We start from the raw sequence: 27,102 nt of genomic DNA, 5'->3' as shown, positions 1-27,102 counted from the left end.
AAAGCACTTTTTCCATAAGAAGAAGGGTCCATCACCAGAAACATAGCAAGTAGAAAAACAGTAGAGTTGAGGCAAAATTGCTGCATTTGCAGTGGGGATCTGGTATCCTCCCGTCTATCTGCTGTGAGGGTCGATTTCCCATTGGTTGTCTGCCGAACGATGCTGATTTCTCATTGGCTAACTGTAGTGAGAAGTTGATTTTCCTAATGGCTGTCTGTGGTGAGGGACTTGTTTTCTATTGGTAGTTTACAGCGTGGTTTTGTTTTCTGTGGGGCTGCTGCGGCGAGGGGCTGGTTCCTATTGGTTGTCTGTTATGCACCTGCGCATTTTTGTAGTTGTTGTTTGGCGGCTGTTTATTGGTTGAGCTTTCCGGTTATCGGGCTGTCTATTGGCCAGCTGGTTGATTGACAGCTCAGATCTGGGGACCGGGCGGAGGGTGTCTGTGTGTTGAAGTTGTTTCCTGTGTTGACAGTGTGAGGAAGTTTGTGAGAGGCGAGAGTATGTCGTTTCCTGCAGTTAGACGCTGTGCCTGTGTTGTTCTCATTAGTCTGCTCGCTTTAAATGTGCTGTTTGGAGAAAAAGTCAAATTGAAAGGTTCACCTCCGCAGACAGCTGTCCGCCTGTTTACCGACACTGAATTGGCCAAATACAATGGAGAAGAGGTGAATAAAATACCTCGTTAGTGAACTATTTAACGAACATTCTTTCTGCTTTAAATCGGTATTTGTTGAGAGGTTTTAGTAATGTTTTGCAAGGTCCCTGATGAATTGCTGTGTCATTCCATTACTTTGCAAGTGGTAACTTTTTATGATTTGGAGGAGCCGGTGTTGGACTGGGGTGGACAAAGTTAAAAATCACACAAAGCCCAAGCTGAGGCTGTTTTCATTAGAAGAAGTTTGAGAGATGACTTAATTGAGACCTATTAGGGGGTTGGACAGTGAGAACCAATTTTCTCTGGTGGTAATGGCTAGCATGCGGTAACATAGTTTTAAATTGAAGAGTATTAGATATAGGACAGATGTCAGAGGTATTTTCTTTACTCGGAGTAGTAGGAGTGTGGAACGAACTGCCTGCAACAGTAGTAGACTCGTCAACTTTAAGGGTATTTACATGGTCATTGAACGTGCATATGGACAAGAATAGAATAGTGTAGGATAGGTGGGCTTCAGATTGTTGCGCCAACCTGTGAAACCAAAGGACCTGTAATGTTCTATGTTTAAGTACTAGCTTTTGGAACATTTCTCCTTCATTAGGTGTTTATGGACATACAAATGACAGCAATGGACACACCCTCCTGATTAAGGAGCAGTGCTCCAAAAGCTGGTGATAGCCTGTTGTGATTTTTAACTTTCTATGGTTTGTACCCACTCCAAATATTTCTCAATTAATAGTTCATTATCAATTTATAATGAACATAAACTGCACTGCAGATAGCAACAAACTGTTACCACAGTAATTGTTCTTTTTGTAGGCCTACAATAATAAACAAAGCTAACTTTTTAAAATTGAAATACAAATAAGTACAACTGTCACTTATGTCCAGCCACCAAATTTTAAATCTTTATACACAACTTTCTCCTTTCTTAATGAAGCTAATTCGTTGATTAATTCATCATGGTGTGTATTATTTATTTGTCAATTATCTTAGCAAAATCATTTTCCCCAGTTTCAGTTATAGTTGTGTCCACGTTCACAATATTCATCTTGTTATTTTATATGGGTTTTGCTCATATAAACCAGGCACAATCTAGCTGTGGGAGTTTTGGAGATTGGGGGATGTTGGGAAGGAGGTGGTTTTAATAAGTTTACAATGATATGAACATTGGCCATTCACGGTGAGGAAGAAAATTTTAAGTTTCAGAAAACTATAAATCAATTGGGCTGATGGAATTTAACACTGATAAGGTGATGCACTTTGGAAGTAGGAGAAAGACAGGGAGCACCCAGTGAATATCAGGATACTAGGAAGCTCAGAGGAACAAGAAGGAATTTGTAGTGCTTGTCTGCACATCTCTGAAGGTAGCAGAACACGTTACTAGGATAGTTAAGAAAGCTTGCCTCACAGTCATGATGTGGAGGTACCTTTTGGACTGGGGTGGGCAAAGTTTAAAAGTGATACAACACCAGGTTACAGTCCAACAGGTTTATTTGCAAGTACAAGCTTTCGGAGCTCTGCTCCTTCACCAGGTAGCTATGTGACGAAGGGGCAGCACTCTTAAAAAATTGTACTTTAGAATAAATTTGTTGGACTGTAACCTGGAGTTGTCATTTTTAACTTTTCAGTCATGACATAGATTATGAGAGCAGTGAGGTCATGTTGGAGCTGTGTAGAACTCTAGTTAGGCCACAACTGGAGTATTGTCTGTAATTCTGGTCACTGCACTATAGGGTTGATGTGACTATGTTGTAACGGGTGCAAAGGAGGCTCACCAAGGATGGAGCACTTAACTATGAAGAGAGACTCTGGTATTTTCTTTGGAGCAGAGAAGGTTGGAAGAGGGCATGATTGAGATGTATTAAATTATGATTGGCATGGGCAAGGGTGGATAGAAGGCTGCTGTTTGCCTTAGTCGAAGCATCAATAACAAGCAAGCACTCTTTTTTTTCTTAAAATAAACGGGAGCAGATTTAGAACAGACTTGAAAGAAAAGCTTCATCCAGAGTGATGGGGGTTCTGGAATGCATTCCCTGGGAGGATAGTTAGATGGGAAACAAAGAATATTTAAAAAATACTTGGATGAGCACTTGAATTGCCTTGAATGTCAGACACTCCAAGTGTTCATCCAAGCCTCTTTTAAAAGGCTTTGGGCCTAGTAGTGTAGCTCTGGTAAAGACTTGATGGGCCAGGGGGTCTCTTCCTTACCATTTTATTCTATGATTTGAAAGACTTTAAATAATGAGTATGTGATGCGTTTCTTTTGTAATTTTGTTCCATTATGGGATTGTCTTTAGGGGGAAACATTAATGCATTGTGTTGGAAACAGCTGTTTATAGCTTGTGAATAGATGTACATTTTGTTGCTGGGATGTGCCAGGTTCTTCTTTCTATTAATTCTGACCAGTTCATTCCATATTTTGTAGACTATGATCAGTCTGTGTTTTTTCCCTCCATTTACTATAGTGATTCCTATTTCAAAACTTTTTGGATTTGACACTGATGCATTTCCTTACTATGCAGTCCAAAAAAATGCTGCAATCTTATTTATATCTTCTCTCACATTGTGATTCCACATACAACTTGCACTCTTCAGGATTGGGTGTTTATTTTTGTTTTGATTTATCGTAGAAAAGCATTCCTAGCTCTTACAGAGAAACATTTGCTTGGGGTATTGAACCTCCCATGACTGCATTAAGATTACTTATAGTGTGGAAACAGGCTCTTCGGCTCCATAAGTCCACATCGACTCACAACCCACCCGTACATTTACCCCTTCACCTAACACTACAGGCAATTTAGCATGGCTAATTCACCTGAACACACATTTGGACTGTGGGAGGAAACCGGAACACCCGGAAGAAATCCACGCAGACACTGGGAGAATGTGCAAACTCCACACAGTCAGTTGCCTGAGGTGGGAATTGAACCCGGGTCTCTGGCGCTGTGAGGCAGCAGTGCTAACCACTGTGCCACCGTGCTGCCCAAGTTCTCTTGCGCAAAGAGAACTGAGATAATGAGTTTATGGCCATGTTTGTGCACCGCTGCTGTGTAGTAAAGCTTTTAAAACCCCAAAGTGTTCTATTAGCAATGCAAGGAAGGTGAATGCAAAGTGGGAGCTAGACGATGTGATTTTTTAAAAAATCAGTCAGAAAAGAGACCAGAGAACGTATGAGAATCTAAGTTGGGCCTCACTGGCTGAAGCCACATTGCTAAGTATGAAATGAAAGGAAGCATGAACAGAAAAGCAGAATTTTGAGGTGGGTTGAGATGTTAAAATCCTTGGAGCCAGCATAGATGAGTGAGGAAAGGGGTGATGGGCAGATGGAATAGGACATGCTCAGCAGAGGTTTAGACACATTAATGTTTCAGTGGAGAGTGGAAGCCCTCCCAGTAGAGTACTGAAATAGTCACATTTTCAAGTTACAGAAGTACAGATAAGAGTTATACCAGTAGATAGAGCTTATAGCAAAGGTGAACAATATTGTGGAATGGGACACTGAAGTATGCTTGTAGAGATGTCCTAGGCCTGCATGTCTTGGATTCATTTTTAGAAGCCTGTGTTCGGTTATGTTTTACTCCTAGTTTAACTTTGTGTTTAAATAATATTTCCCAATTTTGCTTCTCGAAAGAAAATGTTTGTGTGCCAGGTCACCAGAAGTGGCCAGCAAATGACCCATCTGTACCTACTTCTTTTGACCCTATCATCATAATTGCCAGTGTTTAGTCATTTCAGATGAGTTTCTGATACAAGAAACAGTTGACCAAACTGGATACGGCAAAAGCAAATATTCTGGCTATAGTGCTGATGACTTGTGTTGCAATGTACTTGTTTCAATAGAATTACAACATTGACACCTATCTGACAATATGTAAAATTACTCTCCAGAACTAATTGCAGACCTATCAGTCTTTCTGCTATCATTATCATTATAGTGGAAGTTGCTGCTGATAGTTCTATCACTTACTCAGCAATAATTTGCTCATCAATGTTCATGTCTGGTTTCTTAATGACACTCAGTTCCCAATCTCATTACAGCCTTGGTCCAAACATGACCAAAAGAACTGTACTCTGAAAGTAACGTATAAGTGACTGTTCTTGACTTCAAGGCAGCATTTGTCTGAATATGGCATTGAGGAATGTAGCAAACTCAAAGCTAATGGAAATCAGTGAGGGGTGAATCTCTAGCATTAGGGGAACCAATCATCCTGGTCTCAACATATCACTGCAGGAGTGGCTCTAGGCAGTCCTCTCGTGCAACCATTTTCATCTTCTCCAGCACCAAAAGAGAATCCTCAACTATATCCTGGTTGTGGTGCTGAACTCTTCTGCTCCATAAGTACTTATTGCCATTCTGTCCATCATGAGGTCAGAATTGAAGATTTTCTTTGATTGCATGGTCTTCAGTTTCATTTATGACTCTTAAGTTATTGAAGCAGTTTATGGCCATGTGCAGTATAACTGCGACAGCATTCAGGTGTAGACTGGTAATCTCCAACAATAGAGAGTCAAATAATCTACCGTTGACATTCATCCGCTCTTCCATACATAATATCCCATCTTCAAAGTCCTGGAGATCACTACTGATGCAGAGTAGACCAGTTGCTGTATGTTGTTGTGTTAGTAAGTCATTTGCACATAAAGCCATTTGTCATCTAAAAGTACAAGTTAGTGCAATGGAATACTTGTCACTTGATTGGCTACACTCTAAGCCATAGCATTCAAGCAGCTTGATACCAAGACTGCAGTTTGCTCGATTTGGTACTAAATCAGCTTAAGTAGTCACTCCCTCCACCAAAGGCACACAGTGGCAGCAGTGCATGCCATCTACAAGATATAGTGCAGAATCATGCCAAGGCTCCTTCACAGTACCTCCCAAATTCATGACCTCTACCACCTAGAATGACACAGGCAGCAGATAGCAGAACAACATCATCAAGTCTCCCTCCAACCCAAATACCATCCTAATTTGGAACTGTGATTGTTTATTCTGTCACAGAATCATTGAACCCCTTTCCTAACAGAAATGTGCATCTCCCTCCACCTTGACTTTGATTCCAGAAGTTTCTGCCATGCAGTAAACTGCTATGGATGAACAATAGTTGCTAACAATGCATTATTACCAGTGTCCTGTGATAAGTTTTAAAAGAATAATCCATTCAGGGAATGTTTAATATGGTGTTAATTCATTCTTTTACACTCCTTAGAAAGATCAACCTATCTACATGGCAATTAAGGGAGTCGTGTTTGATGTGACTTCAGGGAAAGGTAAACATTATTTTATGTCATGGCCTCCTCTTAGTTCTATATGGGTGCTGACATTTGTTAAACTGTTAGCTGATGGTAAAGCTGTAAAGGTAATTTTTTATATCTAATGTTTATAATTACCCATGTTATTATGGGTTTAATAAAATACACTTTACTTTTGATTAAAATAGTCTGTCATTTTCTTTTTTTTGTGAAATAGATCTTAGGAGTAGGAATGACCTATTTAGCCCTTTGATCCAGCTCACTGTTCAATAAGATTATGGCTGTGGTTTCAGCTCTACTTTCCTGAGGTCCTTGACTGACTTGTCTATCTAAAATTCAATTCACTCTGTTTTGAATAACTGTTTAAAAACCCAGTTCTCCACTATTTTCTAGGGAAAACAATTTCACTCTAACAATGCTTAGGGAGAAAAAAATCACCTCACTTTTGCCTTAAAAGGTTCACTTACGTTGAACATAGAACAGTGCAGCACAGTACAGGCCCTTCTTCGGCCCTTGATGTTGTGCCGGCCTTTAATCCTACTCTAAGATCAGGCTAACCTGCGTACCCTTCATTGTACTAACTTCCATGTGCCTTTCCAAGAGTCACTTAAATGTTTATAAAATCATCTCCAAGATCTCTGCTGTTTTGAAAAACTGAGTCAACAGTGATGAGAAAAAATGTTGATCTTTTGCAGTGCCCTTCCTGAGTGACTTTTGGATTCTCATCATTAGTGAACTTTTACTTTGAGTATATTCTGTCTTAGTTTAATCTCCATCTAACTGGCATCCTTATGTCCAAGGCCTTTCCAAACGCTTGTTCCTTTTCAATAAACTTTGAGCAAAGAGAGTTTTAACTACTTCAAGTTATAATTAAAAATCACAGAACACCCATCTTCTTCTTAAAATTAGTTTCTTATTTTTAGTTATTCACAAGAATTCCTCCTTGTCCACCTTCATCAGGCTCCTCGAAGACCTTGTGTATTTCAATAAGATCACCTCTCCATTTTCTAAGATCTAATGAATATAAGTCTAATCTGCTCATTAAAATAAACTCTTCATCGCAGAAATGAGTAAAGTGAACCCTCTGTGAACTGCTTCTAAAGATGTTATATCTTTCAAATAGGGAGATCAACTGTCCACAGTAATTCAATTGTGATCTCATCAATATTCTATACAGCTGCAGGAAAACATCTTCACTTTTTTTTGTTCCCACTGAGATTAATGACAGCAGTCTATTTGTTTTCCTAATCATTTGCTACATATATAGATGTGATTCATAAGCCAAGACAGTAAGATTCCTCTGTACCACCAAGTCTCTCAGACTGTCTGTCTGTTTCTATTTAAATAGTATTCTGCTTTTCCATTGTTCCTGTCAAAATGGACAAATTCACATTTACCTGTGGTATACTCCTTCCTTCCTTCCAATTCTTTGGACACACATGTAATTTATCTATATTTGTTTGCAAACTCTCTACCTCCTTTTGGATAACTTACTTTTGTACCCAGCTTGGTTATCAACAAACTTAACCGCCATACATTTGATCCTCTCATCCAAATCATTGATGTAGATTGATAAGTAGTTGAGGGTGCAGCACTAAATCCCAAGGTACTCCTTAGTTACAGATTGTGTGACGATGCTATGGCTGCGAGAGGTGCATTTTATCCTGTTTTCTTTTGACGAGTTGATTTAAGGCAGAGGTGTAAAGCTGTCCATTTGAATCCAATAAAGTAAACAACAAGGCCTTTTTTTTTCTAAATTCAGAACAATAGAAACAGCATGAATGGGTGGGGTCAAGTTTCTCCAGAGCCAGGATTTTTGGTTTGTTTTTCAGTAGCAGTTGTTACTGGGGTCTTGAAGTTGGGTTTGGAAGCCTAGGTACGTCTTACCTGCTTCTTGCTCCCTTGCTCCTGTTTTCTTTTGATGTGTGTCCTCCTGTACTAGAGCATTGCCTGTTGGACAATCTATTTTTTTAAGTTTGCCTTTGCTAAGGATGTGTTTATGGAATGCTACTATATTGGAACAGTTGCTGTTTAGTAGTTAAATCTATTATTATGTAAAGTTTTCCAATGGAGTAAAGTTATTCCAATTTCTCCGTTCTTTTGTTGTATGAATAAAGTGTTTTGCTTCAAGACTGATAGTTTAACCAATTGAGTAGCATCCAGAATGAACACAACATCTGGTACTTGCTTTTTAAAGTAAGGAAAAGTTAGGGACTAGGCTATTTTCATAATGTTTTGAGGGTGTTTGCTCTTGGCCAACAGAAAACTTTGATCGAAGTTTCCTAGTGACTCATAAATTGTTGTGTGATAGAGATCCTGAGTCTTAGCGCAGCTCTTTAATTAACATCTTGAGACATTTCTAACTGTCAATTTTATTTTCCAAAGCAATTAAACTAGATGCTTTTGTTTCACCAGCCTAGTAAATTTGAAGTAAAAATCTACACAGTTAACCGTGAATAGTGTCCTCCCAGGTTTATCCATTCAGGAAATTGCTTTATGAAAGGCTTGTAGTTACACTACCTCTGCAGATGTTGCAACTTTGCCTTTTGTATCCCTGTGCCCAGTAGAATTCGTACTCTCTTCCACAGTGGCAATTTTCACTTGCAATGACCCTAGCTTCTCTTCCTAAAGCTCCACTGACTAGAATGCATCTGACTCTCGACTGGTATGACAGATTTATTGTCAGATTGGTGGCCTCTATGCTAAGAACTATGGCCTTGCACTCTTCTGCTGGCACTGCTCCATCCTGGAAAGCCATGTTTGGGTGGTACAGTGGCTCAGTGGATGGCACTGCTGCCTCACAGCACCAGCGACCCAGGTTCGATTTCAGCCTTGGACGACTGTGAAAACTCATATAGACCTGTATCTGTGTGGATTTCCTTCTGGTGCTGTGGTTTCCTCCCACGATCCAAAGATGTGCAGGTTAGGTGGATTGGTCATGCTAAATTTCCCATAGTGTTTAGGGATGTGTAGGTTAGGTTCATTAGTAGTTAGAGGTTAATGGGTCTGGATGGATTATTCTTCGGAGATTTGGTGTGTACTTATTGGGCCGAAGGGCCTATTTCCACACTGTAGGGATTCTATGATGGTCTCTACTGCTAAATTTCCTTGACTGCAATAATTGTGAAGGCCTCATGGAGTTTTATTTTATCACTAAAATTTGAGATAATCCATTTAGTTAGCTGGTGCACACTTTCCTTCCCCAGTTCTACCAAACCAGGTTTTCTTAAAGGCTCCCACCTTGGCCTTCAGTTTCATCTTTTCAACTTCCTGTCCTGTCTCCACACACAATCTTTTTCAGCTCATCTTGTCAATGAAATCCACCTCGTGCTTTCTCAGTACCACTTCCAGTAATCTGTGCACCATCAACTTATCTGGTTCCCATTCCAACTGACATTAAAAGATCCCCTACTGTTTTTCTAAATAGTCATGATCGCATTTTCCTCAGCTGCACATAGTATTTTAAAAGAACAGAAATGTTGTTGCTATGTTTGTCTTTGTTGTGCTTGCCAGCATACTCTTGGTATTTCTCATTGTTTTCCATGATTTAACTACAACTTCTTATCTTTGTTCTGTATTTCAATGCAAACTGGGTGGCCTGTATTTTGCTGGTACCATATTTCCATCCCTTGTTGGAATGTGTTCAGGTGCAGAAAGCTGATTGTATGTAGATGTATCTATAAATCTGGCAGATTGGATGTCTACAGTAAAATGTTTTCTAATATACTGAAAATAAGAGCTTTTCCTAATGGCAGTGTATTGTATCCACAAAGCCCAGTGCATAGTGCAAAGGAGGGATAACATTTAAATAACGTTCACCAGCAAAAATAATAATCATCTCGTACATGTCATGACTTGTTTCAGTTACTCTGAAGTAGCCAGATTGTAAAATTTAAGCCTGCATTTTGATAAATTTCCCCTCGTCACCCTTTGTTTTACTGCCTCCTTTATCATCGGCCCCCAGCTGAACTTCTGGGAGAATAGTTCTGTGGAAACCTTTTTGAGAATGTTGAGACAGCATTCCAGGGAATCTGCAGGAAGCATACTGAAACAAAAGAAAGGGAAATGTGCAATCACAACTTACCCATTAGTCTACACTAGCTCTTGTCTTAAGATTCTCTTCACTATTTATTTTGATTTTTATGGTCGCAACCATTTTAAAACTGATTTTAATGTTGCATGAACCTGAAATGTTAAATCTTTCCAACTTCAGATCACTTAGCTTTCTCCATCTCAAATACACTTCTTCCTTCAACATATGCAAATTCCTTTTATGGGTTTCAAAGTTAGCCATATTTTTGATCATTTTTACCATCTTCGGAGTATTTCCTTACCGTTTATTTTAGTTCACAGAATATTGCACATTTATCCACCATCCTCTTGGCTTTGTATCCGAATTATTGACTGTACTTGTAACAATCTCCATCTGCCCAGACTCCAATGGGAAGTTACTTGGCGGAAGGAGAGAGGCTTGCATTTGGAAGGTGTGTGTACCACTTTAAGTTTACAGCCTGTCCAGCCTGTGAAGAGAATAATAACCTTGTAAATGAAAGTGCATATTCTTTTTCTCTAGAATTTTATGGAAAAGGTGCCCCATACAATGTACTGGTGGGGAAAGACTCCACTCGAGCCGTGGCAAAAATGTCCTTGGAACCTGGAGACCTGACACACGACACGGTGAGCTTTTTTGACATTGGTGAATTAATTTTCTGTTGATCATTCTGGCGATCTGATCTTGATAAGATGGATTTGGTTCAGCTGTTTGGCAAGGAGAATTTGGAATGTGCAAAATCCAGGAAAATTGTTAAACAAGTTTTTTTTTAATAAAAAGGACTTAAGCACAGAATACAAATGTTCAGATTTAATAGGGAATCTGTGAACAGAAAGTATTTAAAATAAATTTGGGGTAGTGAGAGTAATTTTAGGCTCTATGATGCATAAATGCTGAGATAAACCAAGAGTAGAGTGCAGATTCCTTGACAAACATGAAATGTCTTCATGCTGAACCTTTCCTCTCAGACGTTCAGCTAGGGGCTCAGAGTAAAGGAGGCAGTTTATCAGGTCATATTTTTATGCCATTTTGAATGCAAGTATTAAGACGTTTTTTTTGTTGTTGTTATCCAGTTCTTAGAGCTGTAATTTCACAAAAAAGGAGCAAATCGGATTCTGAAGCCTCTAAGTGAATGCAGTCACTTAGAATTAAATTCCACTTGGAGTTTAAATTTGCCCCTACAAATGAATCTGATGTCACAAAATATTTAATCTCTTTCTGGAAAGAACAAGGAAATATTATCACTCTTAAACCTCTAAAACAAATTGTGGAATCCGTCTATCTATAATAACTAGTTCTTGACTCTTGTTCTTGCTTTCACTGTTCCTCGGTTGAAGGCCTTTCAACAATCCTGCTTGTTTAGACTTGATCAATCCCAACTTCGATTTTGTGAGCACTTGTCAGTTTGTCAAAGCAGCAATGCTTAAAATATTTAGTACCTAGTAGTGGATGGATGAAGAGAATACCACTGATGCTAAAACAGAAAATTATTAGACATTGGTGTAGAATGTTTGTTTACAGCACAGAATAAATAGACCATAAAGGCCAGTTAGCTAGGCTCATTCACTTCCCTACTATTCTTTCCTTCACCCTTGCACGTCTTATCTGTGTTTATCGTATTCTCATTTGAAAGCCATAAACGAGTCTGTTTCCAACAGTGTCTCAGGGCTGTGTCCTAGATCATAATCACTTGTTGTAAATAAAAGATTTTCCTCATGTTAGCAATTGGTATCTTTGCCAAACACACTTTATCAATGCCCCCTACTTCTCAATCTTTCCAATGGAAATAGTTCCTCTCTGTCTACTTTAGATCCCTCAATGTTTTTCAGTACCTCAATCAAATATCCTTGAGCTTTGTCTTTTATTAGGATTTAAGGCCCTCATCCCTGGAGCAATTCCTGTAAATTTTTCCTGTATCACCTCAATCCTTCACATCGACCTTAAAATACAGAATCCAGAACTGAACATGATGATCTAGCTAAAGTCTGAGAAATGTTCGTGTTGACTTCCTTGCGTTGGTAATCTGTACCTCTTATTTATAAGCCCAAGATCCAATCTGCCATGTTAGTCAGTTTCTCAACTTTCTCTGCCATCTTCAATGATTTCTGAATATATACAGATTCTTTCACAGCCTTTAGAATCGTTATTGAATTTACATTGCCTCTACTTGTTTTTCCTACAAAATCTCATTTGATATTATCTTTGCCCAGTTCCCCCAGCCTGTCTATGCCATTTTGAAGTCTGTCACTATTCCTCATGACAATTCATAATATTACAAATCTTGCGTTGTCTGCAAATGTTGATATTTTACCCTGCACACTCAGGTGAAGAAAACGTTGGTTCAGCCATTTATTGTTTAAGACAGCCCTTTGTTCCATTATGATTTTGCCTGACAATCTTTTCCTAATCTTTTAATATTTCTTCATGGAATGTGAGTATTGCTGGCTACACCAGCATTTTAATTCCAATTCCCATTTGCCTGAAAGTAGGTGGTGATGAACTGCCTTCTTGAACTATTGCAGACCTTTTGAGTGAAGCTACATCACTGTTAGAGAGTTCCAGTATTTGACTCTGTGAATGTGAAGGGACATTGATACAGTTCCATGTCAGGATAGAGTACTACTTGGAATGGAACTTGGCAGATGATGGTGTTCATTTGTATCTACTGCCCTTATCTATCCAAGTGGTAGAGGGCACAAGTTTGGAAGATGCTGTTGAAAGAGCTTTGGTGAGTTACTGCAGTGTACTTTGATCAACAATAGTAGCAGTATGTACAATGATGGAGCAAGTGAGTATTAAAGGTGGTTGCATCTGTAGCTGTTTCAGCTTCATGGATACACCATAGTGATGCTAATTGATATGTAAGCTGCAAATCCTCCAGCTCGCAGACTTTTATTTTTGCATTCTGACCCTCTCAGTACCCCTCCAGCTTGCAGTTCACCTTGTGTAGATTGAAGCTGCTCTTCCTGCTCCTCATTGCCTGTCCCCAATGCTGTCATTTTTGGCAAGGGCCCAGGAGAGAGGAGTGACGAGGGTGAGGGTGGAAAGCAGGGATGTCTAGTGAGCAGGAGGGTTAAGTAGTGGAAGAGACAGTAAGTAGAAAGATTGGCCTTAAACTGAAAGCGGTTGGCAATTTTTAAAATTTGCTTTATTTTAAAGGTTATGTAATTTACTGATACAGGGATTTCGTGATGTAAAGTATTTCAGCTTAAAAGGTATAGATTTTTACTTTTTTTTTTCTGATGACCAAGACCCAAGTAACCTATGGCTTTTACATTGGTTGTCATGGAAAAATCTGATTCGCTTTAAGTTGCACTTTTCAGGAACATTACTACAACTTTAATTAAGCCTTAATTTTAAACTGAATATAGTCAAGCCAAGAGTGAAAATGTTGATGGGTTCAAAAAGCATTCCATTTTTTCAATGGGACAGGAAACTCCAGCTTAAGTGACCTCAATCACCTTTGTGCATAAAATTCAACTGAAATAAGTTTCCAGTTTGTGGGCAAGTTGCTTATTTTCTCTATATGAGGGTAAATTATGGCTGAATTGTATTATCCTATGTTCTTGGTGTTTTTTGTATTGAGTCTGTGCTTTTTGTTTAAATGCTTATTAACAAAGTGTAACTTAAATATTGGCTATAAACTTGTGCAGTGAGATACAACTTTCTTCAATAATCTCTTTTAAAGCAAGCATGAATTCATTTTAACGAAGTTCATGCTGCTCTTAAATACTGTAAGAACACAGCTTATTTCAGTACCAACGTGCATGAGAACAATGCCTCAAACTATTTCATAAGCATATGGACAAACCTACAAATAAATTTTTAATCTCTTTCCACAGCTTACTTGCAAAGTTTTCCCCATAATCCAATTTTGAAATAAATATTTTTCCACTGCTCAAACATGACACTAGCCAATTGGATCAACTTAGCAATGCCACACTATGTAAATATTTCAGATACCTGTTCTTTACTACTTTCAAAATTGTTCTGAAAACACTTTTGAGGGGATGCCAAGATTGAAATTTCAATACTACTTAAAAGACAAAAGTGTTGAAGATTCAGCTGTTCAGGCAGCATCTACAAAACAAATCAATGGTCTTCATCTTCCAGTCCTGACTTTCCATTTAATTCGGTGATGTGCAGAATGGGAAGATAATTAAGGTCTGTCTTCAATTCATTGACTTAGGACTGTGTGATATCAGTTTACAAGTTCTACCTGCAATGCTGCACAATGTTTCACCAGTGCTGTTTTCCCCCTTCTTGGACTGACGTTCTCTTCCAGTATTAACCAGATAAAGGCTAGGGACTCAGAATGGTTGTGGGCGAGGCAGGCTGAGCACTGTTAAGAGGGGTCCTGCACACTGTCTTGGGGCTGGGGGATGTTGGTTAGTGTCATCCAAAGGGGATGAATATCTTATGGATATGGGACTCAGACCATTGTTTCAAGTTGCCAGCCTCTGTGGAGCAATGGGGCAGCATTTCTCAAGCTATTCTTTGTTTCAATTCTCCAGCATCTGTAGTTCTCTTTTTCATCCTATTTTACTGTATTTTTAATTTTTATGCAAGGACCTTTACTATCACTAGGGGCATTGTAATTGGGAATTCAATGCTAATACAGTATACAGTCCTGCTTATTGCTACTGTCTGCTGTACCTCTGGATGGAGCTCTATGATGTTAGAATACAGAATCCCTACAGTGTGGAAAAAGGCCTTTCGCCCCAACGAGTCCACACCAACCCTCAGAAGAGTAACCCACCCAGACCTATTCCCCTACATTTTACCCCAGACTAATGCAATTAATCTACACATCCCTGAAAACTACCGGCAATTTAGCATGACCAATTCACCTAATCTCCACATCTTTGATTGTGGGAGGAAACCTACACAGATGTGGGGAGAATGTGCAAGCTCCACACAGGCTGGAATTGAACCCAGGTCCCTGGCGCTGTGAGGCAACACTGCTAACCACTGAGCCAGTGAACAACATCTTTGACAGAAACATGATCAAACTTGCTACGTAACTACTTTTGTGTATTTTTAATATTAATTTTAAAGCATTTTAGTGCAACCGGTCTTGAAGACCTCCCTCCTTTCAGAAACTATTTTTCAATACACATTCCGCTTTAATCACTTAATTGTTATCAGCAACATTTTCATAGATCAATTGTTTAATGCACTGACATCTGTACAGAGACGAATGGCAATGATTTTGAAACAATTTTGGTTTCAGATTAATCTTGCATCATTCCCTGACTACAATGCTGAAATTCTGGAATAAAGGTCTAGTGGGTTTGGCAGTATCTGTGGTGAGAGAAGTGTGAAAACTGCACCCCCCCCCCCCCCCCCTCTCCTCCTCCCACAGAAGTGTTCTGTCTGAATTGTAAGAGTACAGGCCCAGGCCTTTGGATTGACACTGCAGTAAGTCCTTTGGCAGGGGAATATTTAACCCTTGAATCCCAGTGTGTCCTGAAAGAGAAGCAAAGTATGGAACTGGCCCCTCTGTGACATTTTAGCATCTTCGTCAGCACGTGTAGACAGGGTGGTGAAAAGGCACATGGGATGCTTGCCTATTTTAACCAGGGTGTAGAATGTAGGAACAAGGAAGTCTTGTTACAACTTTACAAAACATTGGTTAGGCCTACAGTTCTGGTTGCCACACTATCGGAAGGACATAATTGCACCGAGGGTGCCGAAGATATTCACTAGGAAGTTGCCTGGGATGAAAGCTCTGTTATAAACAGATTGATAGGCTGGGTTTGTTTTCCTTGGAACAGGGGAGACTGAGAGGGGATCTAATTGAGATACACAAGTGAGCAACATAGATCGTGAGATTCTCTTCATGTAGATGTATCTAAGACCAGAGGAAAGGTGAGGAGAAAATGGTGGAGAGGATCTCTTTTTCACCCAGAGGATGGTAGATAAATAGAACACTTTGTTTGAGAGGGTGGTGGAGGCATGTACTTTTGCAACACTTAAGCATCTAGATGAGTACTTTTTTTTAAAATATAAAAACCTAAGTAAAAAGCATCAAGGAAGAAACAAATGCACCAGGGAATAAAGTCCAGAGTGAGCAATGGCCCGGGGGGGGCAGGTGTGTGGATAGATCCAGCATGGAAAAAGCACAGAGGGCAGAGAGAAAACAGAAATACTTCATATAAGCAACAAACATTCAACAGAAGCCCAAAACCTTTGAAAATTGACACAAAGCAGGTTCCTTTTTTTCTAAAAGCTGTTCCCTTTTCTCAAGGATATTGTATCCTTAGTTTTTTCCAGAGGGGTAATTCACTGTTCCTGGTGCCAATTAGACTGGTTTGGTACAGAGATTAAAGGGTATGGAGAGGCTTTTTTATTTATATGTAAACAAATGAGACTTCAAGCCAAAGTGGTCATGTTTTAGAGTGATATGTATAAAGCAATGGCAGTGATCAACTCTTTAGCTGAGCAGTTCAGTTCAGAACTAGTTGGAAGTTCAACAGTGAGCTGTTTGTCTGTCTCCCTCAAGAGCGTGCTTATTGGGACTGCTGTGTATATTTGTAACAGTGTAATTAAGTCTAGTTTGGATAGACAGAGTTCTGTATGGTTCTTTATTCTGTTCTGTGTTTCATTGTATAATGTGAATAAACTTTTGTCTGTTTTTAAAACCTGGTAGTCCACCTTGCTAACTTTGGGTAATTTTCACTGGACACTTATCGGAACAAATTGCAAAGTTTATGGTTTGGGCTGCCCTGCTTCAGAATATTTTGAGTGTCCTGGCCTAGTCCGTAATCAAGTGAATCTCTACATAACACGACGTGACGTAGAATGTTATACCAAAGTGGAAACAGCCATCTGGTGTGTCTCAGGTTGGCATGCATTATCAATATGGAATCCGAGAAACTGCTTAATATAAAAAATCCTCCACACAAATTATATTGCATGTGTCCATCTTGCTCACTAATGCTGTGGTATTCTTGATATTTCTGTGACATCTTAGTCTAAGGATATGGTTTTTTTAAGTTAGAAATGTATTGTCTCATACTTTGATCAGAATTGATGATATTTCGTGCTTTAAACTCATAATCTTTCACAACTTGGATTAATCTTATGTAAAAATTCTTCATTTTAAATTATATAATTAAGAAAAAAATAACTATCGGATGTTTTAGGTATTTTACATTTTTCCAATGCTTCTGCAATAATGTATCCATTACTATTCCATATAATCCCATCATAAAACACACCTTCTGACTTCCCACCAGTAATATTTCAGCAACTGTAATACCTATATTTAAGACTACTGGGTTATGCATAAATGGGAATATATGCTGCTTTTTAGTATTTTTAACTATAAATGCTGACCAAGGCCGTTCACTCCAGAGATAACTCTCTGAAGTGTTATCGGACCCGAAACATTAATTCTGTTTTCTCTCCACAGATGCTGACAGAACTGAGTTTTTCCAGCAATTTGTTTGATTTCCAGCACCTACAGTTCTTTGTTTGCCCCGCTCCCTTTGTGAACCTGAATAAAAATCTTACCTGTGCTCAATAAGCTGGGGCTGTGTTTACTAACTTTTTCTCTCCTCTGCTTCAGATCAAATTGGCAAACAGCTACTCCTATTAAATACCCCTTTTATGCCCCACAGTGGCTTGCACTGAATGAGCCACATTTTTTCAAATTGCCATCACTAAGTTCAGTGAAAGCCAAAAGATAGTTTACATTATCAGCTTTGTAACAGTAAATGAAAAGGAGGTCAGTTCTGGTTTTTATTTTTGTGTGATGATGGTTACAAAACAATAGTTTCCTGAAGACCTGATTAACTCTCTTTGCACTTCCTACAAAATGTTAACCTTTCAATAGCAGGCAATTAGAACTTGAATATAACATATCTCCCCAAAAGATAACACCAACAAAGCAACATTTTTTTTTGCCTCAGTAATGCTCTGAAGCACCAGTCCAGGGTGCATGCTCCAGTCCGGTGTGGAAGAAGTGAAAGAAGAAGAAATTATGACCAAAGATTTATTCTAACAGTTTTTCAATTTCAATGTAGCTTTGATCAGAGAGCCTCTCTATAAACTCTCTTCCCAACAGATACATTTCCACTTGGACAGCTGTTTCTTTTTACCAGTAGCATATTTCTGTGACTTGCGGTATAACACGCATCAAATGAGGGAAAAACTCTTAAAGTCAGCCATTCAGCAGAATTGAAATAGGATCTCTGTGCACATATTTCCAGAAAGTATCATCTTTTAAAATCAGACTGGAGCAGTATAACTCCAAGTCATATGTTTGATTTGTGTTCTACACCTTTTTGATTTACAGCAAATGTAAAACAACTTTTACAATTACCTATGTTTTCTTTACTTCTTTATTGTTTTGTAGACTGGACTCACTGAAGAGGAACTGAATTCCCTTGATGATTTATTCAATGACTTATACAAGGCCAAGTATCCTATTGTTGGCTATACAGCGCGTCGAATTCTTAATGAAGATGGCAGCCCCAACAAAGATTTTAAACCTGAAGATCAGCCCCACTTTAGCATTAAAGATGAATTTTGATCCCTGTTTAATATTATAATTTTTTTCATGTTTTTTGTACTAATTTAGTATCTGTAGTCCAAACACTATGTTGTATAAAGTTTTTTTATATTATAACAGAAGAAAAAATGGTTCCCTGTGTACTTTTGTATTGGGCAGTAACCCCTTTAAAAATCAAGCACTGTAGTCTTGAACTGTGGTATGAAAATTGATTTCCATTTTATAGGCAGTCCATTATTAGAGTTTGTATATCTTTTCAAAACTAGGAAGGGAATTCCTATCAAATAAGACCAGTATATTTAAGTTCTATGTTTTTCTTGTATGATGTTTAATAAATGGTGTGTTTTGAAAAATTGAGACTTTTTTAACAATACAAGCGTAGTGTAGATCTTGCAGCTGCTCCTGAGATATCCGACTCACTTAAATTTTTATTATAGCTTTATGACCGTTCTTAGATTTTATACTGCATTGATATTTTTCATTTTCATTAACATTAAAAAAAACACAAACCGAACAAAAAATTGTGGGTTTTTCCCAAATGGACTTTTTTTAACAAGGTTTTGAATGGCTGAAGTATTTTCTTATTCTAAATTTAGAAGCTTAATAAAACTATGCATTAAAGGATGTTTATTTTACATTGTAAGAGTGTTATTTTCCAACCAAGGAACTGTGTTGACATTTTGGGGAGTCTGACCGGTTAGCTGTGGAGAAGTCTTTTTTGAAATTTATTGAAGAGTCATTTTAATTCAATTAATAAGCTAAGTGGTTGACTTTTTTCAAGATTTGTGGTTCATATAAAAATATTTTTACACTTTTTAATATTGCCTACAATGTAGTGAAAGCTTATTTTATATACAACTTATTATTAAAAGTACCTTTTTTTTTAAAAGGCTTAATGTTCTTAAGGGCATAAAGAATCTGGGGAATCCAAGATGGAAGACCAGAAAAAAAAATTGTAAGAGCTGCCCATTTTTGAGGTATTTTCAGTGTTGGAACTGATTTTCCTCAAATTCTTAGAACAGTAATTACTGCTTTATAAGCTGTTGCATTATTTTGGAACTGAGGGGGTGAAGATCAAAACAACAACACTTTTTTTTTAAAAAGGAGGAAGACAGACAAAGGGCAGTGATTCAACCAGTGAAAGAAACTTACACTGCTGCCTGACCCAGCAGTTACCTGCACAACAGTTGCCTTTTGCTGTCCGTTTTCAATTATCTCTGGACATCAGTTTTTCCAAAGAAAAATAAACAGCAAAAGTCAAAGCTGACCTTGAAGAAACCGGAGAGTGGGAGGTCACAGCAGGGAGCAGTTAAGTGCCTTTTTAAAGTGTAACCTTACTGGTTTTCTTTTGTAAATCTCTACAATAGTGGGTAGAGTGGGTTTTGTTTTTAATTTGTTGTTATTGGGTTCTGACTCTTGACTAAACTTGAAATATAAAAACATAAGTATCAAGCTAGTCCGGAGCAGTGTTTTTAGAGCAGTAAAATTGGTATTTTCCGATTCGGTAGATTAAGGTGCAAAAGGGACATCAGACAGCTTTAGCAAAAGGGTTATAGAGAATCTGAAGCGATACTACAAATACGTTTAAGGACAAAAGGGTAACCAGAGCAAATAGGGCCCCTTAAAGATTAGTAAAGCTGCCTATGTGTGGAACTGCAGGAAATACTAAATGAGTCTTTTGCATCAGTGTTTAATGTGGAGAGGGATATGAAAGATAGAGATTGAAGACATAAATAGTGATATCTTGAAAAGTATTCCCTAGGACTGGCAAGCTTTGAGAAGACTTGAATTCAGGTTGAGCTTCTGGATGTAAGTTTGCTCGCTGAGCTGGAAGGTTCATTTTTCAGATGTTTCATCACCATACTAGGTAATACCTTCAGTGAGCCTCCAAACAAAGCACTGCTGATGATTCCTGCTTTCTATTTATATGTTTGGGTTTCTTTGGGTTGGTGATGTCATTTGCTGCTCTTTTTCTCGGTGGGGGGGTGGGGGGAGGTAAATGGGGTCCAAGTCAATGTGTTTGTTTATAGAGTTCTAGTTGGAATGCCAGGCTTCTAGGAATTCTCGTGCATGTCTCTGTTTGGCTTGTTCTGGGACGGATGTGTTGTCCCAGTCAAAATGGTGTCCTTCCTTATCTGTATGTAAGGATACTAGTGAGAGAGAGTATGTTGTTTTGTGGCTAGTTGATGTTCATGTATCTTGGTGGCTAGTTTTCTGCCTGTTTGTTTAATGTAGTGTTTGTTACAGTTGCATGGTATTTTGTAAATGATATTTGTCTTGTCTGTATACGGTCTTTCAAGTTCATTAACTGCTGCTTTAGTCTGTTGATAGGTATGTGGACTACCATGATGCCAAGGGGTCGGAGTAGTCTGGCGGTCATTTCTGAGATGCCTTTGTAGGGGAGAGTGGCTCGGATTTCTGGATGCATCTTGTCTGTTTGGGTTTATTGCTGAGAAATCTGTGGACTGCATTCATTGTGTGCCCGTTCTTTTGAATGCACTGTAGGTGATTTTCCTCTACTCTGCATAGTTCCTCTGTGCTGCAGTATGTGGTGGCTCATTGAAATAACGTTCTGATGCTGGAGTGATTGCTTCTGTAGTTCAATATTTGGTCCGTATGTGTTGTTTTCCAGTAGACACTGGTTTGAAGTTCCCCATTGGCTGTTTGCTTTATTGTGATATCTGGGAATGGCAGTTTGTTGTTGTTTTTCCTCCTCTTCAGTGAATTTTATGCCAATAAGGGTATTGTTGATGGTTTTGAAGGTTTCTTCTAATTTGTTTTGTTTAGTGATGACAAAAGTATCATCCACGGATGCTTGACAGAGCTGTTTGGTAGAGTCTCTGCATTACTGTCTCTGCTAAGAACCTTGACTTTGGAAATCCTATGGGTGTTCTGTTGGTTTGTCTTTAGGCTTTGTTGAAGGTGAAGTGAGGGAACTCTGTGGGAAGTTGGGGAAAAGATTGCTGGGTCCTTTGAGTTTTTTTATCATTAGTCACAGGTGAGGTGCCAGAAGACTGTAGGTTGGCTAATGTAGTGCCATTGTTTAAGGAAGGTCGTAAGGAAAAGCCAGGGAATTATAGACTGGTGAGCCTGAGATGGGTGGTGTGAAAATTTATATCTTGCTGAATAGAAGGAGAACTCACTATGCAGAACTGGTTCACAGGTAGAAGACAGAGTGGTGGTGAATGATTGATTTGCTTTTCAGACTGGAGGCCTGTGACCAGCAGTGTCACAAAAGTAGAATCAGAGAATTCCTACAGTGGGGAAACAGGCCTTCGACCCAACATGGTTTACCCTAGAACTGTGCTGGGCCTCTTACTGAGAGAAAGGTAAAAACAAGGACTGCAGATGCTCGAAAACAGAGTCTAGATTAGTGGTGCTGGAAAAGCACAGGTCAGGCAGCATCCGAGGAGCAGGAAAATCGATGTTTCATGCAAAAGCCGTTCATCAGGAATAGAGGCAGCGTGCCTGTAGAGTGGAGAGATAAATGAGATGGGGGGGTGGGGAGAAAGTAGCATAGAGCGCAATAGGTGAATGGAGGTGGGGATGGAGGTGATAGGTCAGAGAGGAGGGTGGAGTGGGTAGGTGGAAAGGAAGATGGGCAGGTAGGACAGGTCATGAGGGCGGTGCTGGGCTGGAAGGCTGGAGCTAGGGTGAGATGGGGGAAGGGGAAATGAGGAAACTGGTGAAATCCACATTGATGCCATGAGCTTGAAGTGTTCCGAGGCAGAAGATGAGGCATTCTTCCTCCAGGTGTCAGGTAGTGAGTGAGCGGTGGTGGAGGAGGCCCAGGACCTGCATGTCCTCGGCAGAGTGGGAGGGGGAATTGAAATGTTGGGCCACAGGACAGTGAGGTTGATTGGTGTGGGTGTCCCGGAGATGTTCCCTATGGACGCCTCCTAGCAGAGCGTTTGTCTCCCCAATGTAGAGGAGACCACATCGGGAGCAACTGATACAATAAATGGTATTGGTGGATGTGCAGGTAAAACTTTGGATGTGTAAGGCTCCTTTGGGGCCTTGGATGGTGGTGAGGGAGGAGGTGTGTATGCAGGTTTTGCAATTCCTGCAGTGGCAGGGGAGGGTGCCAGGAAGGGAGAGTGGGTTGTTGGAGGGGTGTGGACCTGACTAGGTAGTCACGGAGGGAACGGTCTTTGCGGAAAGCGGGCATGGGTGGGAGAGAAATATATCCGTGGTGGTGGGGTCTGTTTGGAGGTGGTAGAAATGTCATCAGATGATGTGGTTTATGCGAAGGTTGGTAGGGTGGAAGGTCAGTACCGGGGCATTCTGTCCTTGTTACGGTTGGAAGGGCGGGATGTGGATGAGATGCGTTGGAGGGCATCTTTAACCACGTGGGAAGGGAACTTGTCTTAAAAAAAAAGGAGGCCATCTGGTGTGTTCTGTGGTGGAACTGAGAGTTGTATCATCGATAGTCACAGGTGAGGTGTTGGAAGACTGGAAGTTGGCTCATGTGGTGCCACTGCTTAAATAGGGTGGTGAGGACAAGCCAGGGAACTATAGAGCCTGATGTCAGTGGTGGGCAAGTTTTTGGAGGGAATCCTGAGGTACAGAATGTGCATGTATTTGGAAAGGCAAGGTCTGATTTGGGGATAGTCAACATGGCTTTATGCATGAGAAATCATGTTTCACAAACTTGATTGAGGTTTTGAAGAAGTAACAAAGAGGACTGAAGGCAGAGTGATAGATGTTATATATATATTTATATATATCACCTCACACTTATCTAAATTAAACTACATTTGACATTTCTCAGCCATTGGTCCATCTGATCAAGATCCCATTGTAATCTGAGGTGCCCCTCTTTGCTGTCCACTACGCCTCCAATTTTGGTGCCATCTGCAAACTTACTAACTATACCTCTTATTGAATGTGAGCGTAAGAGGTATAGTTAGTAAGTTTGCAGATGACACCAACATTGGAGGCGTAGTGGACAGCAAAAAGGGGCACCTCAGATTACAATGGGATTAGATTAGATTACTTAGTGTGGAAACAGGCCCTTCAGCCCAACAAGTCCACACCGACCCGCCGAAGCGCAACCCACCCATACCCCTACATTTACCCCTTACTTAGCACTACGGACAATTTAGCATGGCCAATTCACCTGACCCCCACATCTTTGGACTGTGGGAGGAAACCGGGGCACCTGGAGGAAACCCACGCAGACACGGGGAGAACGTGCAATCTCCACACAGTCAGTCGCCTGAGTCGGGAATTGAACCCGGGTCTCGGGCGCTGTGAGGCAGCAGTGCTAACCACTGTGCCACCGTGCTGCCCATCTTGATCAGACGGGCCAATGGCTGAGAAATGTCAAATGGAGTTTAATTTAGATAAATGTGAGGTGCTACATTTTGGGAAAGCAAATCTTAACAAGCTTATACACTTAATGGTAAGGTCCTAGGGAGTGTTGCTGAGCAAAGAGACCTTGGAGTGCAGGTTCATAGCGCCTTGAAAGTGGCAACACGGGTAGATCGGATAGTAAGAAGGCATTTGATCAATGCATTGAGTACAGGAGTTGGGAGGTCATGTTGCGGCTGTACGGGACATTGGTTAGGCCACTATTAAAATACTGCATGCAATTCTGGGGGTCTCCCTGCTATCGGAAGGATGTTGTGAAATTTGAAAGGGTTCATAAAAGATTTACAAGGATGTTGCCAGGATTGGAGGGTTTGAGCAAAGGTCGAGGCTGAATAGGCTGGGGCTATTTTCCCTGGAGCATCGGAGGTTGAAGGTTGACCTTAGAGGTTTATAAAATAATGAGGGGCATTGGTAGGGTAAATAGACAAGGTCATTTCCCTGGGATGGGGGAATTCAGAACTAGCGGGCATAAGCTTAGGGTGAGAGAGGAAAGATTTAAGGAACCAGAGGGGTTACTCTAGAGTGGGTGTGTTTGGAATGAGCTGCCAAAGGAAGTGGTGGATGCTGGTAAAATGACAATATTTGAAAGGCATCTGGATGGGTATATGAATAAGAAGGGTTTAGAGGGATCTGATCCAAATGCTGGCAAATGGAACTTAGATTAATTTAGGATATTGGTTGGCATAGACAAGTTGGACTGAAGGGTCAGTCTCCACACTATATATTTCTAGGACTGTGATTGTATAATTCTAAGGAGTACAGAACGAGATAGCTGATAGATTTAGAGAATTGATAATGCAGTAAAAGCATTCAGCTAGATGGGTGACTGTTGGGAAGGTTAAGGGTAGTTCAAAAGTCTCTGGCTGTTCCTCTGTCGAATAGATATTCAGTTTTTTGGTACTGTTGAAGGGGATATTTTCTCTGAAGAAAATAGAAGTGGCAGTTAGTTATTAGACACTAGAAATAGTCCTCATGTTAGTGTTTGATAAAATGTAATAGGATTATTGTTATAGGGGGCTCTCCTGCCAGGGGCATAGACTGGAGATTCTATGACAGTGAGCATAAAGTTAGAATGGTATGTTGCTTTCTTGGTACTAGAATTAAGGATGTCACTATGCATTTCAAACATATTGCTGACGGTGAGTTTGAGAAATTGGAAATTATTATACACGTTGGTACGAATGGTGTTTTTAGGGAAAAGATTAAAGAGTGAATTTAGCAGATTAAAAATAGAACCTTAAAAATAATAATCTGTTTTTTGTTCCCTACCTCCCCGCCAATGCCAAACTCTAATGAGCTAAGGAACAAAGGATAAAGGAGATAAATTAATGTCTGAAGTGGTGATGTATTGTTCAAGGATTTGGGTTTTTGGACAACTTGGAATCTCTTATGGGACAAAAAAGACCTGTTCAAATAGAATGGGTTTAACCTGAACTGGAAAGGGACCAATATCTTGGCAGGGCGATTTGCTAGTTCCATTAAGGGATGCTTCATACTGAGAATTTTTCCACTCCCCCTCTCCGTAGCAATGATAATACAAAAACTGGGGAAAGTTCGAAATGTGAAGGGAGCAAATCCATTAGAAAAGAAAGACCAAGAGAAAGTCAGAGTATGTAGTAACTTTGAAGAACAAAGTCACGTTTATTTCCATGCAAGGCATTTTACAGGTAAGGCTGATGAACTCAGGACATGTTTTAGAAACTTGGGATTGGGATGTCATCAATATTACAGAAACTTGGCTGAGAGATTGATCTGCTAGTCCTGTCAATGTTTTAGGCTTTGAATGCTATAGAACGGAAAGGAGACGAGAGGAGGGGGAGTGGTGTTTTTGATTTTAAAAAACACATTACTGCTGTAACTAGAGAAGATATTTCTGAAAAATCATCCAGTGAAAATATATGGGTAGAAATTCAGGAAGAAGAAAGGAAAGATTACCTTGATGGGATTGTACTGAAGATCCCTCAATGACCAGAGGGTAATTGAGAAATAAATATGTAGGGAGATCGCAGATATGTGTAAGAATAATAACATTGTGATAATGGGGGATTTTAATCTTCCAAATGTTGACTGGGGATACCATAGTGTTAAATGTTTGGATGGTGAAAAATTTATAAAATGTGTTCAGAAAATTTTCTTTATCAATATGTGAATGTTCCTAATAGAGGAGGAGCAAAACTAGACCTTACGGGCAATACGGCAGAGCAGGTGACTGAAGTAAAAATGGGGAACACTTTGGATCCAATTATCATAATTCTATTAGTTTCAAAATGGTTTTGGAAAAGATAAGACTTCCATAAAAGGTTTTAAAATGACTTTAAAATTTGCTTTACTCAAATTAAAAATATGAGCCAACAACTTTCAAAAGTTGATTGGAATAGACTATTCACATCTGCCAGACATCCTTTTATCTGTGAGGTTCCAAAGCGTGGTGATGAGAGTTCAGAGGCATTATGTTCCTGTTAGAGTGAAGGGTAAAGCTGGTAAGATTTAAGGAATAATGGATGAATAAAGCTAATGAAACTGTCGTCAAGAATAAAAGAGAATCTTATTCTAGATAAAGATAATTGGGATCAATTGAATCTCTTAAGAATGCCCTGACACTCTTTATATTGATTAAGAAATAAATCAGGAAGGCAAAGAGGGGATATGAGTTGGCATTGGCAGATCAGGTTAACTATAATCCAAAAAGATTCAACAAATGCATTAAGAGTAAGTGGGTAACTAGAGAAAAGGTAAGGGCCCATAAAGATCAAGGAGGTAGTCTTTATGTTGAACCCCAGGAGATAGGAGAGATACTAAATATATTGTCAGTTTTTACTGTGAAGAAAGAAATGGAGGCTAGAGAATGCAGAGAAATAAGTTTTGATGTTTTAAGAACAGATAATAGAAGGGCAAGTTCTGGACGTCTTAGAGAATGTAAAGCTGGATAAATCTCTGGGACCTGATCAAATGTAAACCAGAACGATGTGGGAAGTAAGGGAGGAAATTGCGAGACCCCTTGCATAAATATTTGTATGATCTATAACTTTGGTTGAGGTGCCTGATGATTGGAGGGTGCTGCAAATGTGTTGCTGGTCAAAGCACAGCAGGCCAGGCAGCATCTCAGGAATAGAGAATTCGACGTTTCGAGCATAAGCCCTTCATCAGGAATAAGATGATTGGAGGGTGGCTACTTGTCTCTGTTTAAGAAAGTTTATAAAGAAGAAACCCGGGGACTATAGACCTGTGAATCAGATTTAGGTTGTGAGTAAGTTG

The 27,102-nt window shown here is 39.6% G+C and overlaps 1 protein-coding gene across 1 annotated transcript; it reads left to right on the top strand.

The window, feature by feature from the left end:
• The first annotated feature begins 439 nt into the window (after positions 1-439).
• On the top strand, positions 440-19,098 carry nenf (neudesin neurotrophic factor). Its single transcript, XM_060830904.1, has 4 exons — positions 440-662; positions 5,863-5,923; positions 10,479-10,582; positions 18,319-19,098. Exons 1-4 carry the CDS (start codon positions 501-503, stop codon positions 18,493-18,495), a joined length of 504 nt encoding a protein of 167 aa, XP_060686887.1. The 5' UTR covers positions 440-500; the 3' UTR covers positions 18,496-19,098.
• Positions 19,099-27,102: the final 8,004 nt, after the last annotated feature.

This window comes from Hemiscyllium ocellatum, chromosome 10 (assembly GCF_020745735.1).
Source record: "Hemiscyllium ocellatum isolate sHemOce1 chromosome 10, sHemOce1.pat.X.cur, whole genome shotgun sequence".
NCBI lineage: Eukaryota > Metazoa > Chordata > Chondrichthyes > Orectolobiformes > Hemiscylliidae > Hemiscyllium > Hemiscyllium ocellatum.
Note: the sequence above shows the minus strand (reverse complement) of the source record. Positions and strands in the feature narration are given on the sequence as shown.